The 15,378-nt window shown below is 41.5% G+C and overlaps 1 protein-coding gene across 1 annotated transcript in view; it reads left to right on the top strand.

Moving 5' to 3' along the window:
- Nucleotides 1-15,378, top strand: part of hsd17b4 (hydroxysteroid (17-beta) dehydrogenase 4) — a 36,787-nt gene that overhangs the window by 6,209 nt on the left and 15,200 nt on the right. Inside the window, exons 4-12 of the mRNA XM_084055668.1 lie at nt 610-669; nt 761-782; nt 939-985; nt 3,729-3,813; nt 5,196-5,383; nt 11,680-11,771; nt 12,001-12,025; nt 12,274-12,402; nt 14,293-14,408. Coding sequence (XP_083911794.1) covers nt 610-669; nt 761-782; nt 939-985; nt 3,729-3,813; nt 5,196-5,383; nt 11,680-11,771; nt 12,001-12,025; nt 12,274-12,402; nt 14,293-14,408 — 764 coding nt within the window. The remainder of the gene's footprint in view (nt 1-609; nt 670-760; nt 783-938; nt 986-3,728; nt 3,814-5,195; nt 5,384-11,679; nt 11,772-12,000; nt 12,026-12,273; nt 12,403-14,292; nt 14,409-15,378) is intronic.

The raw sequence follows: 15,378 nt of genomic DNA, 5'->3' as shown, positions 1-15,378 counted from the left end.
CATCTGTAATGGCCCTGACACACTGAAAGCGCCATTGAAGCTCATGTCACTGATGCTTGCGTCACGCAGGTCCGCATGTTCACATCTATTTAATTTCAAAAGTCCTGGTATATGGATAGTATGTGCCATGCGTCGGCGCTCGAAAATGGATCCAAGCACGACAACAGGTTTTGACGTTAATGGCATGAATGTCTGTCTCTTTCAATGTGTTAAAGCCTTAAGCCTACATATATCAAAGAATCATTGTGTCGATGTAGCTGTATCGCAGAGGACGATTCACTTGATCAGTATGAAGTTGATATACCTTGACCTTCTAGAATGATGTTTCCATCCATCTTCCCAAACAATGATGCCTGGCAATGAACAGGCAAACATATGTCGCCATGAGGACAGATTGATGCATTAGCACGTCATGCGTCATTGCAGAACATTTTCCTTGCCACTTTATCAGCATCTGTACATTATGAATTAAAGTGTGCCATCTCACCATTGTGACCAGCTATTTATCCACACAAACCTAAGTCAGTTTATAATTATAATTCCGATGTATTAAGACTCAAAGACGAAGGTGAACGATGCATTATATTAATATCTGTTTGGTGTTAACAGATTCTGTGGAAGACGGAGAGAAAGTGATCCAGACAGCTTTAGATGCATTTGGAAAAATAGGTGAGCTCATCTGAAATTAATATAAAGGTTATATATTAAAGCTGTTACTGCAATTTAATAAAACAGAATTTACTATATTTTCTTTTTTCAGATATTGTTGTGAACAATGCTGGGTAAGTCGCTATGCAACAATGATCATAATAAAATGTTACCAAGGAAACTACTTTTCTTGTTAAGCTAGTTCATACTGTACTTGGCTGGCATAAAAGCACATTCATGAATATTTTGGTACAAAAGCTGAAAAGACTATCTCAATTATTTTCCTCAAGGATACTTCGTGATCGGTCATTTGCCAGGACTAGCGATGTGGACTGGGGTGAGTTGATCATATCCCAGTAGATGTTACAATGTATCAGTTAATCACTTTTAAAAATGTTATCTGTCATACTTGAAACAGGAGGAGAATGCCAAATTTGAAATAGAATTCTATGTTTTGTTGGCATGTGGGTTTTGATAGACAGCCCATGTAATTTTGGCGGGGATGTTAGTGCAGTAGTACAGTGTAGACGGAGGAAACCAAAGTCCCATAGAAGGGAGTCATGTGAGACATGACAGGAGTCGGTTTAACACTCGGGTCCTTGCAACTCACAAGTAGCATGAGGACCGTGCACTAACAGACTGAGCCACTAGGCAATCCCCAAGTTGTCGTTTTTTATGTCAGACATGTCTGTAGCTAATCTCTTAAAGTAGTTGACCAATCAGTGCCACATGTCTTGTGTACGCTGTCAGTAGGCCAATGAATCACTCCCCACATATCATTTTCAAATCAGTCTCATGGTTGCGCTATACCTGCCCACTTTACATTTTGGCTTATAACCCTTGAACCGTAAGCCGTAGACAAAAAATGGTATCCAGGGAAAAGGAGTCCTTGGTTCATGACACAACTCCCCATACATGCCCATTTATGCCTATCAAAATTTTCTTAAAAACACAGTTTTTGCTACTCCTCCTTAGGGTTGGGTATCGTTTGGGCTTTTATACGCTACTGGTGCTAAACCGACACTTTTAAAACGGTGCTTAAACAGTGCCTGAACTGATACTTCAGTACTAATAAAAGGCACAAAATGTTCTTCCGACACTTTGTAACTCTTTACGCTCCGTTAGTCAAACGTCACTGTCCTAGACCGACAGCTTTACAATCCAGTATTAGCTTTATGCTCCAATATTACAACACCTAAAAACACATTAACAACACGTACGCCTACGCCAAGTACAGTTGACGAAATTCCACACATCATTTCTCCCCCCATGTAACATTATGCCTCTTACACAGCATTGGGTAGGCCACCCAGCCTGGCTTAGATATGCACTACATTGTGCCCCTTTTCTTTGAGAGCTGTTCTTTCATCACAATGCACAAAGGCTGGCTTTGTAGATTCAAAGTATATATTGTTTGAGCCTACACATTAACATTTCCTTTCGGAGTGTTAATATCTCTGAATAAGAAAATAAAGAAAAAAATATCATGGGAATGTTACTGTTGATACTGGCACATTTCTGACAGTCGATTACTTTTTCCATTATTGTCAATATTTATCTCTTATGGTTCAGAGCCTCAACCATGGAATCAAATATGTTAATTAGCTAAATAGAATAGAACATGGGATATTGAAGAGTAGGACCATTTCCTTCAACTCCTGTGGATACAACTTAGCCTGTCAGCATCAGACACCCTAGCACCCAGGCATCTTGATCTACAACATTCATTGAATCTCTCTGCAGCACATTGCCTCCTTTAGTAAGCATGAACAAATGTTTAATAGATTAACCACAATGAACTCTAGCAACCCTATTCTGGGAATGTCATAATAAACAAACATTCGGCAGAAATAGAAGATCTATGAACAAAGCCTATGGTGGGGAATTTTGGTTTGACAGGTGTTGCTGTATTCCATTTATGGACAGGGTTATGAATTTGAGCACCGTTCAGAGATGATATGGAGGCATATGTTTCATAATCAAATTGAAACAAGTGCCTCCACAACATCTCTGATGGGTGCTCAAATTAAACAATTTCCATCATACAAATACTTAGGTTCATGTCTAAATGAGGATCTTTCTATTAAAACCCATATAACCAATCTATCAAAGACAATCAAACCAAAAATCGTGTTCCTTTACACAGAAACAAACCATGTTTCTCATTAGAGAACATGAAAATGATTGCATAAGCTACACAATCATGCCCATTTTGATTATCAAGATATTTTATATGCATGCCTTAATCAGTATGGTAAAGCCCCTGGATACAATCTATTATAGTGCACTGCGCTTTGTTATGGGAGAGAGTTTTAGTACTCCTCGTACACTAGGGTGGTTTTCCGTTGCTCTTAGAAGGAAGCAGCATATTACTCTTTCTTTACCGAGCACAACTTCCTAAACTACCCTTGATCACCAGGTTATGTTGGAGGATCCTCAAAACAGAACAAAGCTGGGAAATATACCCTTCAGCATGTGTGCACCTTATGTATGTGACAAATGTCAGGATAGTTTGAAGCATTTACTTTTGATACTTTTAAGAGATTAGAGACCAAGGTCAAGGTAAAATGTATTGTCCACGAGGGAAATTTGGCTTGGGCTTTCCACCCCTGCTGCAGCCACAAAAACATACAAAGAAAATACAATACAGTAAAAATACAAGACCTTGGTCTTATTCCCTAAATAAAGGTTTAATCAAACTGAAAATAAAAGCAAGCTAGCACACAAAGATCAAGTGCAGTAGAAAGCACACATATTGTCTTTGATAACATGTCAATTTACTAGATATTCTATTTTAGTTCAGACCGACCATGTTGAATGAAACGTCCTGCTCTGTATCCCAGACATGGCAAGCCTGCTCTGACCTGCACTGACTTATAGTATGTGTCTTTGTGAAACCAGGTATTGTTCCTTTAAGCTTGTTGTCTGTAGAACAGATTGCCCCAGGGGGACAATAAAATATCCTCAAACTGATGACTTCTTCTGTGACTCGGCTTCCTCCAAGGCAATATCCAATATATTTTGTTTGCCTGCCATTTTATCATGTTATACTGAGTTCTCCTTCCTGCCCTGCATTCCAGACCTCATCCACAGAGTTCATTTGAGAGGTTCCTTCATGGTGACGAGAGCAGCCTGGAACCACATGAAGAACCAGAAGTTTGGCAGGTGAGGAACCCAGCTGCAAAAGAAAAAATATACTGTGCACATTTCAGACCCCAGTTCTGACTCACTGTACACTGTCCTTGTTTTTCTGCCTGCCTTGAGGGGAGGAGATGGAATGACACACTTACACATAATGTATACACACAAGAATGACATTACGCAATGTCATGATATCCCCTTGATTTGCAGCCAGTCAAATCAGATGACAAATTGCCATCCTCTTAAACAATTGTGTGTGTCTCTTTTTGCTTGTGTAATACTGTGTGTGCACGTTTGTGTGTGAGACGGGAGAGAGACTGTGTGTGTGTGTTTGGGGTTGGGTTGTTACAGTATACTGTATGCACCAGAGAAAGGCAGTGAAAGAGAAAATGACATTTATTCTTCTTTATGAATTTTAGCTAGTTAGAATGACAGATGAACACCTCCCTAGTTGTTTCCATTCTTGAAATACTAATCTTGTGAAATGAAAATATGTGACGTTAAGAATCAGTTTTGTTTGTATTCCGTGGTCTCGCCCACTTGGAGACGTTCTATATTATAATTTTCTTGGAGCTGATAATTTAAAGAGGGTTCTGAATGCCAGGAAAGTTTTTAATTAATTTAGCAATTGGTCCCCCCCATTTTTTCAAGATAAAGTGTACTGATGATGTTATTTATTTTATTATAATGCCTGCAGTAATAGAAACTGAGATCACATTACATTCAGTCACAAGGCTTTAGAGTATCCCAAAACCCAATAAGGATGATGGTGCAGATCCGATCATAGCGGCTGGTCTCTGGCCATCACTAACCTCGTCCGATGCGAGTGGGCTGCGATTTGGGTCATTGGGTTCTGATGGGCAGTGAGGCAGCATGGTGCAGATGTCTCCTCTGGTTGATGGAGTGTTTGTATTGTGTTTCAACTCATTATTACTGCTTGACTGCAGCCAACTCACTGCCCGAGACTATGCTACATCCTTACAACTGTGTGTGTGTGTGTGTGTGTGTGTGTGTGTGTGTGTGTGTGTGTGTGTGTGTGTGTGTGTGTGTGTGTGTGTGTGTGTGTGTGTGTGTGTGTGTGTGTGTGTGTGTGTGTGTGTGTGTGTGTGTGTGTGTGTGATGCATTTATTTCTGCTTGTATGCTTTGTGTTGCTAAGAAATTAATACATCTGGCATGTGTTTGTGTTACAGACATTATAACCTCCTATGTGCCTATACAGTATGCACACTTTCCTTGTATGCATGCAGTATATCCTTGCATCTGTTCGGTGTGTCCTTATGTGCATTTGTGTGTGTCGGTGTGTGAATGTAATATACGCGTTAGTCTGCCACATCCATCACCGTGCAGCCATGGGTGTCATTCTGCATTAGCACTGACTTGTTGCCTCGGGAATGTCTGTGAACAGAATCATTATGACGTCGTCAGCCGCAGGGATCTACGGTAACTTTGGCCAGGCCAACTACAGCGCTGCCAAGCTGGGCCTGCTGGGCCTGGCTAACACCCTGGCCATCGAGGGACAGAAGTATAACATCCTCTGCAACACTATCGCTCCCACCGCAGGCTCCCGACTCACAGAGACCGTCATGCCCCCAGGTAAGCCAGATGGACTGATGCAATAATATATGTACAGTTATACATATATTTATGTGTGTGTGTCAGTCACAGGGCCATATATATATATATGTATATATACATATATATATATGTATATATATGTATGTATGTATGTATGTATATATGTATATATGTATATATGTATATATGTATATATGTATATATGTATATATGTATGTATGTATGTATGTATGTATGTATGTATGTACACACATATATACACACACATACACAGATACATATGACTGCTTTCTGTAACATGCAAGGTTGCAATAGTTTTAAACTACACTGCTGGTGGCAATCCTGTTGATTAGGAGGGTGTCAAGTGCTTAGCGTTCTCAACGGGCCTGAAAATTAAGGCCCGGCCCTAACTGGGCCCTACTGGGCCGGCCCGACCTGAACAATTACCATACTTTTAGGCCCAAAAACCCGAAAAGGTGTTATTATGTGCATAATGTCCTCAAAGTCATGCATCCAACAAGCTTTGAGCCATTATCAAGCTTTGATAATGGCCAAAACATCTTGAAAACGGCCACTTTCGCCGATTTCCGATCGCCGATTTTTGATCGCCGATTTTCGATTGAGTTTTGGCCATTGTCGCCCGTTTTTCTTTAATAACACAGGCTAAGAAGGTCGGACAGCGACAAACTGGATACCTGAGTAAAGTTCACTTTGAGCTGTATCCAACACATCCACTGCCATTTCCGTCTGCCTTACTGTTAGGCCGCTAGGGGCAGCAATTATTTTTTTGGGGGGAAATATATATATATATTTTTCCTTTTTTTTTTTCTCTCTTCACGGGACTTGAGGCTCGTTCCGGCCCGACTAATTAGCATCGATTTTGGGCTCAGCCCGGCCCAAAAACGTCGGTTCGAGCAGAATTTGAGAACTCTACAAGTGCTATGGAGGATAGGGGTGTTTGTGGGTGCTTTATGAGTAATTTGTTTGTTTAAAATGTCATTGGATTGAAGTTTCACCCCAAATGTTTGAATTTAATTGTAAAACATCTTTAGGAATGTTTAGGTTACTCGTATGCTATGGGGAATGTATGGAAGAGCTAATTGTTGCTAATTGGTTCTGTGTCCTGTGGTAGGATCCACTCCAGCTTAGGTAGTAACAGCTCTGAGGGAGAGCTCACAGGGTCCTTCGTGGAAGGGTATAGCTTGCCAGGGTTCTTAACCATTTGGGTTGTTTTGTTGCCTTAGTGTTTACCTTAAGTGTTTATTTTGTATTTTTCTCAAGTCTCAAAGCACAGAGACAGTTTGTGTTCTTTTTGGAGGGAAATAAAAATACCTAAAAGTGCATTTCTGGACTTTGAGCCATATATATATATTATATACGTATATAAAATGTACAGACACACTCTAGACTCTAGATTGTTTATAGCATAATATACTCTGTACTGTACATTAAACATTTAAAACAAGCAGTCCTTGATTTAATCTGGCAGTCCTGGGAACTGTATTTAGTTTTGGGATTTGGGGAAAGTGTAACGCCCCAGTATCCACATGAACATTGAGTGCACATAAATATTTGATTCTTTACATTATTCATGAGTAAAATATAGAGTTAAATGAAAGATAATAATAAATGCTATGTGTGGCTTGCCCCAGTAGAAGCCAACTCATTGATAAACAGCATTAGCTAAAGGGTATGAGCTCCAGAAGATGCCAACTAACTCCATACATTTTAACTATCCTACTCTAAATGCGAGAAATCTCTGTCTGTAGTTCACGTTTCTCCAGAACCGTCTGACCCACTTAAAACTCACAGTCGCCGCCGCCGACCCAAGGCAGTGCGGTGCCCGCTGCCGAGTCGTTGTGCAGAACCGCTGGTCCATATACGGGCATAAAAGGGACACAGACAGATGGATACAGAAATCTCGGTACAACGGGTACTATGACAACGTGTATCGCACCCCCGGGTGCGATATCCGGGTGGGGCATTCCATTCTAACTTGCATCGTTCCCAATTAGGCCATAGCCCACTGGGCACCGGTCTAGTTGGCTAAATAACTAGACCCATGTTTAAATGGAGGAAATTGTAAAGATCATGAAATGTAAGTGGTATAAAGATCGATGACACTTGTGTATTAGCTCTGTACAAGTCATATTTAGTGATGTTAAAGAAAAGATAATTGTTTTGTCATTCCTCCTCGCTGTTCTCAAGTGGCATCTGTCTTACTGGGCTATGCCAACTGGCATAGCAGCGTTTCTGTCTTTGTAAATGGCACTGCTCCATGTATCAGCCAGCTTTCAATGACCCAGACCTTTATGTAAAGAAACATTAAAACATTGCAGCCTTGCACTTAAACAGAGTGTTAGTTTATCCAGTGTTCACAGACATCCTTTGCAGACATTGAATGCAGCGTATAAAAGCAGTAATGACTTGTTTTACCTGAACCTAATTATTTCTCTTTGACCAGAGTTATGATTAACTCATTAGAACTGTAAATCAAAATAGTTTTTTATAAACATTTCTCAACAGAATGGGAAATGTCTCACAAAAAGCAAACAAGCACATTGGCTCACTGGTAAAAAAAAAAAAAAAAAGCAAATATATTATGCACATTGGCACACACTAACATCCCCCAGAGAGCGGCCCGTCAGAATATGAGTCGATTAGTGCTAGATTGGATTGGCTTGATCGATGGGGAGCGCTAATTTTTGTTTCGCTCTCAACTGAATAAAGAATGGTGTTACATGCATGACTTGGAAGCAAGACAGGCACACAGGCAGCGAAGCTTTGAGGCCCATGAGGTCCACAGCAGCTCGCTGCTAGGCGAGCGAGTACCTGTGCAGAGCTGCCGATGGCCTCGCGCATCGGCGAGCACACACTTGTCTGAGTTGGCAAGCCATGGTCGGCGCAATAGGTTAGCTTTTCACCAATCACCTATTTAAAATTGCACATACTCCCTCCTAGTGTCACATGGTCAGACCCATCGTCCTACATCGAGCGACGGAGGTTAGATATCCATCTATATAATTGTCTGGCTACTGTGAGACTACCTCCCTCCAACAAAACAATCATTTTCTTGTTGGCTAAAGTGAAAACACAGTGACCATTAATTGTGAGATCTACAGTGGGATAGCAACAGCGTGTGTCAGCATGCCTTTTGACTTTATAAATATATTTCCCGGCTTCTGGGAAATGTTGACAAATCCCTGCAAACATTTTCCATTTTAACACTTTTATCCTAACATACTGTACACTGTATATCACAACCACCAGGCAGGCAACATGGATTTTTATTGCGACCTTGTACTGTTCTTTTAGTTGTTTTTTTGGCGTGCGTTCCACTCATACATAAATAGACATGAACATTATTTGTGCGGTCTGCGTGTACATTACAACCTGCTGATGCAAATAAGTATGATTGGTACATGTAAGTTAAGCACTACTGTCTTCAGGGCCAACAGGATGACAGCCATGTTATATTGTATAATTGCTGGATGATGTGATAGGTTAAACATTCATGGTTACAATGTTATATTGCCTAGCCCTTACATATTGTTAAAGGAAAACTACAACATCCTTGCTGGTAATGTCAACTCTAATGTGATGTTACATTACTGTAGCACCAGTGCTGCACATTGACCTGTCTGCACTTCTGTTAACATTAGTTATTCAAGTGTGTAGTCGTGACAGCTAAACGCACGCACACAAAAGTTATGAGCCTTCCAGTTTAGTAGACCTTGTATTGTGTACTTCCATGTACTGTTGTTCTCATGTCTTACTAAATAAAGTACATCAATCAATCAACCAACCTTTATAAGTTCTTAGTCTGGAACACCTGTCAAAATGATCTTTACAAAAGATGCACCGGTAGGTGTCAAAGCCACCTATCTCTATGGAACTACATTTTCAAATAACACAGGGATCATTTAAGAATAATATTTCAACCAAAGTGTTACATAATGCTTGTAATTAAAAGCTGAGTGGCTGAGCTGCTCCACTCCTGGTATGTAAAACCAGAGGATACACTTACCTTGCCCTTGTGGAAAGGCATTCATTCACCAGCAGCCACCCATTCTAAAATTAACATATGCTATTTGAGTGATTTTAATTCTCCCAAAGCTGGAGAGAGCCACAGAGCCAGGACAATATTATGTAATGTCATTAACAGCGACAGCTTACATCTGCTCCACTGACAATGAATTTGAAGCTGACTTTGGGTTTTCACACCAAGCTTTATTTTATGATGGCACTAAGCTAAGTACCAAACCACAAAATGTGCCCACATCCCCTTGAAATCCTCTTTTGCCTTGTCACTGCATCCATACAGCCAGACCCCCGGCCAGCAAGGCAACTCTGTTGTTGGTGTCATGCAAGTTCAAGTATTATAGACCTAGGGCTCTATCTTGGGCGAAGCCTTACCCGTTAGCCTTACCCTCTACCCGTGAGTTACGGGCAAGGCAGCTGTCACTGTCCCTAAACGGTGTCTTAGGGCCGCACTACCCACTATACATTATGCCGACTCCGTTATTTGCACCTGGAGGTGTGGCCGTGGGCGTGTTGTTGCACTTTCCCTAAAATTGCTATCTTGCCCACACACGTTTGGGAAAGCGCATAGCGGATTCCTAAACCACCAGCTATGCCAAATTAGTTTGGTAGAGCGTGCGCCTGAAATATAACATTCTCTATAATCAGTAACATGTAGGTGATACTTTTGTCTATCAAATATGGTTTTATTGAAAGGCATTCAAAGGTTAGAGCTTAGAAAACAAACGTCGGGTAATGTCTAACGTTACAGCTGAGCGCCTCAGTGCGGCTGCAGAGTTCACTTCGGAATTAAGTGATTGTGAATGTGATTGTCATTAGAATTTTACTGTAATCCACAAAAGTGTAACTGTTAATTCCTTGTGTCAATAAATTGTGTTTTTATCAGCTGTTGCCAGTTAAGCTTATCAAAGACAAATACAATGTAGTTTGATCTGCGTTTGCTATAACCACACCGGACCGTTTCATTTAACCAGAACACAAGCTGATTGCTGTAATTTAAAGTTATCTATAACCAGCAATGTGTGAGTGATAATTCTGTATATCAAATATAAATGTATTCCAAGGCAACGTTGCTCTTCCATGGGCAGAGGGAGAGGGCATAAGATTGCATTGGGGAGAATGGCTTGCGCACTCTTAAAGGCAATGGCATCTGGCACGGTGATTGGTTTTAATATTGTAACGCCCAAACCACACCTATGCATAATGTAACGGGTACCGCAGGTGTTTTAGGGATAAGGCTGGTGTCCCAAGATAGCAACTTTTGCATGGGAACACCCCTACGCAAAGCTAAATCCCCAAATAGTGGGTATAGGAACTTCGGCCGAAAATAGAGCCCCTAATGTACACGAACAATCCCAAGAAAATGTGATCATACTGTATATGTCCTCCCTTAGGAATTCTCCCTTAAAGCTTCTTAACTCAGGGGTGGCATAGTGGTAAAGTGCCTGCCCACCCCCGCGGAAGTTGTGGATTGTGGGTTTGAATCCACCGTGGTACATCCAGCTTTGTCAAGCGTCTATGCGAACACAATTGGCTGGTGTTCGGGGGAGGCGGAAATTTGTAACTGCATGTAGTCCTATGGGCTGGGAAGTCTGAATGCAATTGAGTACGCTATGTTTTGTACAGTAATACTTACTGTACAATGCAGTGTACGCTGCTATTATAGCAGTAGTACCACTTAAATTGAGCTTGTGGTATTTAGACGCCAACATGTTTTATGTTGTGGCTCTTTATGATGTTTGGATGTGAAAAAAAGGACTGCAGCGTTAAAGTGCAAAATGTCTATGGTTTAAGAGCCAAACTAGCCAGGTTTGATTCTAAAATAACTCTGAGGTACTCCAGATGTTACGGCTAGTAAGTGCATTTAAATCAGGCAGGGTTTGAACACTCAAACAATTCTGAATCACTGTACACTTCTATTTCACTTATTTTAGAGGTTGAAGACAGGCAAATGTAATGTGCAATATGTTATCTATAATTAGTTTCTTACTATTTTCTTCTTACCAGTTAACCACTTGAACCCAAGCAAGAGTCCCCCAGGGGTCTATAATAGGCCCCCTCCTTTTTTCCTCTACACCAAATCTCTTCCCCCCAGAATAGGGGAATGTGGTTACTCCTCAGAGAGTGGGTTGGCTATGAGAAATTAGTATTATATATGAGTATGATGATGTGATCTAAAGCCAAAGAACTGACATCGTTTTGTACCGTCTCGTACTTAGATGACAAAAGTGTCTCACTGTATTATTCATGTGACATGTTTTGTCTTCATGTAGACCTGCTGGAGTCCTTGAAGGCGGAGTACGTCGCTCCCCTGGTCCTGTGGCTCTGCCATGACCAGTGCCATGAAAATGGAGGCTTGTTTGAGGTACGGGAGAGAAGCCTAACGAGCATTACCACCCCCCCATCGCACACCCATTTCTCTGTGATCTCCAAGGATAGGAAATACTGTATCACTTGCATTAATGCTCTGGAGAAAATGAATTTCCCTCTTTGCAGCATTAGCGACACACTCATGAACCCTCCCAGCATTACAGTCATTTTATTCCCTGTCTGTGTTTTCTTATAACACTCCTATGTTCCTCGTCTATTTTCAGGTTGGAGCAGGATGGATTGGAAAATGTGAGTCCCCCCCCCACTCCCCCTAGGAAAAGTCTGTACTCATTTACAATATTCAGTGGCCTCTGGTGGTTGAGTGTCTGCATCTGGTTTGTAATATGCAGCGTGTGTGTGTGTGTGTGTGTGTGTGTGTGTGTGTGTGTGTGTGTGTGTGTGTGTGTGTGTGTGTGTGTGTGTGTGTGTGTGTGTGTGTGTGTGTGTGTGTGTGTGTGTGTGTGTGTGTGTGTGTGTGTGTGTGTGTGTGTACACAGTGCGCTGGGAGCGTTCCCAGGGTCACACTGTGAGGCACAAGAACCAGAACATATCTCCAGAGGCTGTCAGGGACCATTGGGACCGCATCTGTGATTTTACAGATGCTACCAAGCCTGCTAACATACAAGGTTGGTAACACACGGCTATTCATCACACAAACACTCGAGCCCTCATGCAGACAGACGTAGACACGCGTACATATACTCCGACAGAGTAATCTATATTGTGCCATGATGGTGACTCACCCTTGTATTGTATTACTGAGAGAAAACGTAAAGCCACTGCAAAACCAAATCCATAATAACTTCTAACGATGTAATATATAGGTTCTTATGTACGTATGAGTTTAAAGTCTCATGTCTGTCTGTCTGTCTGTCTGTCTGTCTGTCTGTCTCTCTCTCTCTGTGTGCTGTTAAACCACGTCATCTGATTGCTTAGTCTTTCATATGATCATTCATTAATGTTACAAAGTTAATCCCTTGCTGCTTCTATGATGTCTTGAGAAATGATCTAAAAATCAAAATAAGCTTTTTAATTATTTTCCTTATTTGTTTTACTAGGATTCCTAATAGGAATTGTGAAAGTCAGAGAGAGATTGTGAAAGATTGTGAAAGTCAGAGAAAGAGACAAAGGTAGAACGATTGTGGCATATACCCTTAAGTTCACATAGAGACAGAAAGCTGTTGTTATTTCCCCTAGAGGAAGTAGACAACAGAGGGAGGGCCGGTGTTATAGCGTTAGCCAAGTCTGGTAGACCAAGACCGATATGTTAGTCTGGCTGATATACCGACCATTATTTCACTTTTTTGACGTCTGCTACAGTATTTGTTACCCCTTTGAACCTGGCTTCCCTATTTAAAAAAGGAAAATATCTGATCTTGTGAAATTTTACATTTTGAATGGGGTTTAAGTTTGTTGTTAAATAAAGTTCAGTTTGTGTACATTTTTTATCTATCAAAAATGTATTTGTGTTTATTTTGATAGATTTCTGCCTATTTTTGCTCAAAGTTGTGGACTTCTTTTTTGTACAAAATATTGGCCAAAACATCTGTAATCGATGGTCTAGGACTCTCCAAAATCGGGATCGGCATTGGACCCAAAAATCTGGCATCAGTCGGGCCCTAGTCTGTGGGTAGCTGGCCTCATTAGCAGGACTGTGTAGAGACTGTGTAGCTTATTACAGGGACTTGTTGCTCCGTCTGTTTTGATACCAAATGCCACTGAGCCATGCTAATTAGCAGCTGCAGTTGTACTTCCAACTCTCCTTCACCTATTTCTTTTGTCCCACTGAGTGGATAGGCCTGTTAGATTCTATGTAATCGGGGATACATTGTGATATAACAACACATGTAGACACTGATGGACACATTTACCCTTTATTGCCCTCACAGTATACCATTTACAATATAGGCATCTACACATTTACATAGGCCCCACCCCCCTTTCGATTGCCTCAATCCGCATGGGCATTTGAGGGTCACATCACCTGGACGGATCTATTTATAACTTGTATTTATAGCCAGGAGAGCAGTGTGAGGATGAATTATGAAAATGTGGGAATTGGCGTGCTGCTAGGATACTGATAGTTGGCTTGTCATCTCAAGGTTTATTGATTGGAGGTCAGTATCCCCTCTTGGAGGCAGCACAAATATTGGCAGACGTGGTCACAGAAAGGAGTTAATGTTGTAGAACCGTAGATCTTTTCTTTTGTAGCGTTGCTACGAAATCCTATATGCTTCATTGACCGGAGTCCCCCAGGGATCTATTCTAGGCCTCTTTCTTTTTCCTTTTTTCCCTCTACACCAAATATCTTCGTTCACATCGTGTTGCGCTTCTAGCTCCGATACTGGGATGATAGAGTTCATGTGGTTAACTGAGTGAGGTCCATCCCCAGCTCCTCCTTAGACAGTGTGCAGACGGAGTTGCAGTCAAGTCTTTAATGTTTTATCTGTTGCTCTCTCTCTCTCTCTCTGTGTCTCTCTCTCTCTCCACCCACTCTTCATCTGTCCACTGAACAGAGTCTTTGCAGACGCTGGTGCAGGTGTTGTCCAAGGTGGATTCAGATGGTGAAGTGGGTGTCAACCCCACAGCATCTCTGGCCATCTCAGGTGCGCCAGCCTCTGGAATCAATCCTGTGAGTAGCAGTTATGCATTTGTAACCAAATCCTTGGGGGAAACTATTTTAATTGCGTCCAAGAGGAGATGAATTAACAGTTTCTTAATTTGTGTGTGTGATAAAGAAATGAGCTACTGGTGCCTCTAAAGTTCCTACCACCAATCCTTCCCTGCCTGCAGATCTTACTTCTCCACCCATCCTTCCCTACTCCTTTCTCTCCTTGCTTCTTTCATTCTTTCCTACCTACAGCACCTTTCCTCCTGTCTTTCTCCTGTTTAGCGCTCTCTCACTCTCACACACAAACACACTCACACGCGCGCACACACACACACAGAGAGTTTGGAGTCATAAACCCACTGACTGTCAACATTGGTTACAAATACAGGCCACCTCATGACTGTTTAATGCCACTACTCTGTTCTCAATGAGAATCGCCATCACCCTTTAAGAAACCTCTCCAAACCGACACGGGGCATAATTCACACGCGGACTGTGCACACGGAACGCTGGGCAAGTGCACAGTTGTACCCGCTTCATTTTTAGAGTGCAGTGTACAAAAGAAAGGTGGAGCAAAATGACTCAATGGCAACTTGCATCTCAGGCCCTCATTCAGTTTGTGCTACAGTCACGGACAGTGAACTGATTGCAGCTCACAGCTGGCTCTGTGTCTTAAATAAAACATGGGCCATATGTATAATCACATCACATCATACCATGGCCTTAAATCACGGCAGCCATTTTCTGTACCAGTTGTTGCACACTGAACTGCTCTGGTGTTTTGGCTTTGTACCATATACAGTACAAGTCAGGAAAGTATGAACGTTTTTTTCCAGTGCCTTGACTAAACAAAAAACAAGTTTGGTGTTTTGTTTTTCTTATTTTCTTTTTTTTTTACCTCATAAATTCCAGGCTGTGAAATGCTCATTTTGTCTGTGTCTTCGAGCGTTTGTTTGTTTAAATACCTGGATGTAGTCCTATCCAGCTATAC

Source organism: Gymnoscopelus microlampas (assembly GCF_963454915.1).
Source record: "Gymnoscopelus microlampas genome assembly, chromosome: 4".
Lineage (NCBI taxonomy): Eukaryota > Metazoa > Chordata > Actinopteri > Myctophiformes > Myctophidae > Gymnoscopelus > Gymnoscopelus microlampas.
The sequence above is the reverse complement of the archived record's forward strand: the minus strand, read 5'-3'. Positions and strand labels throughout refer to the sequence as shown.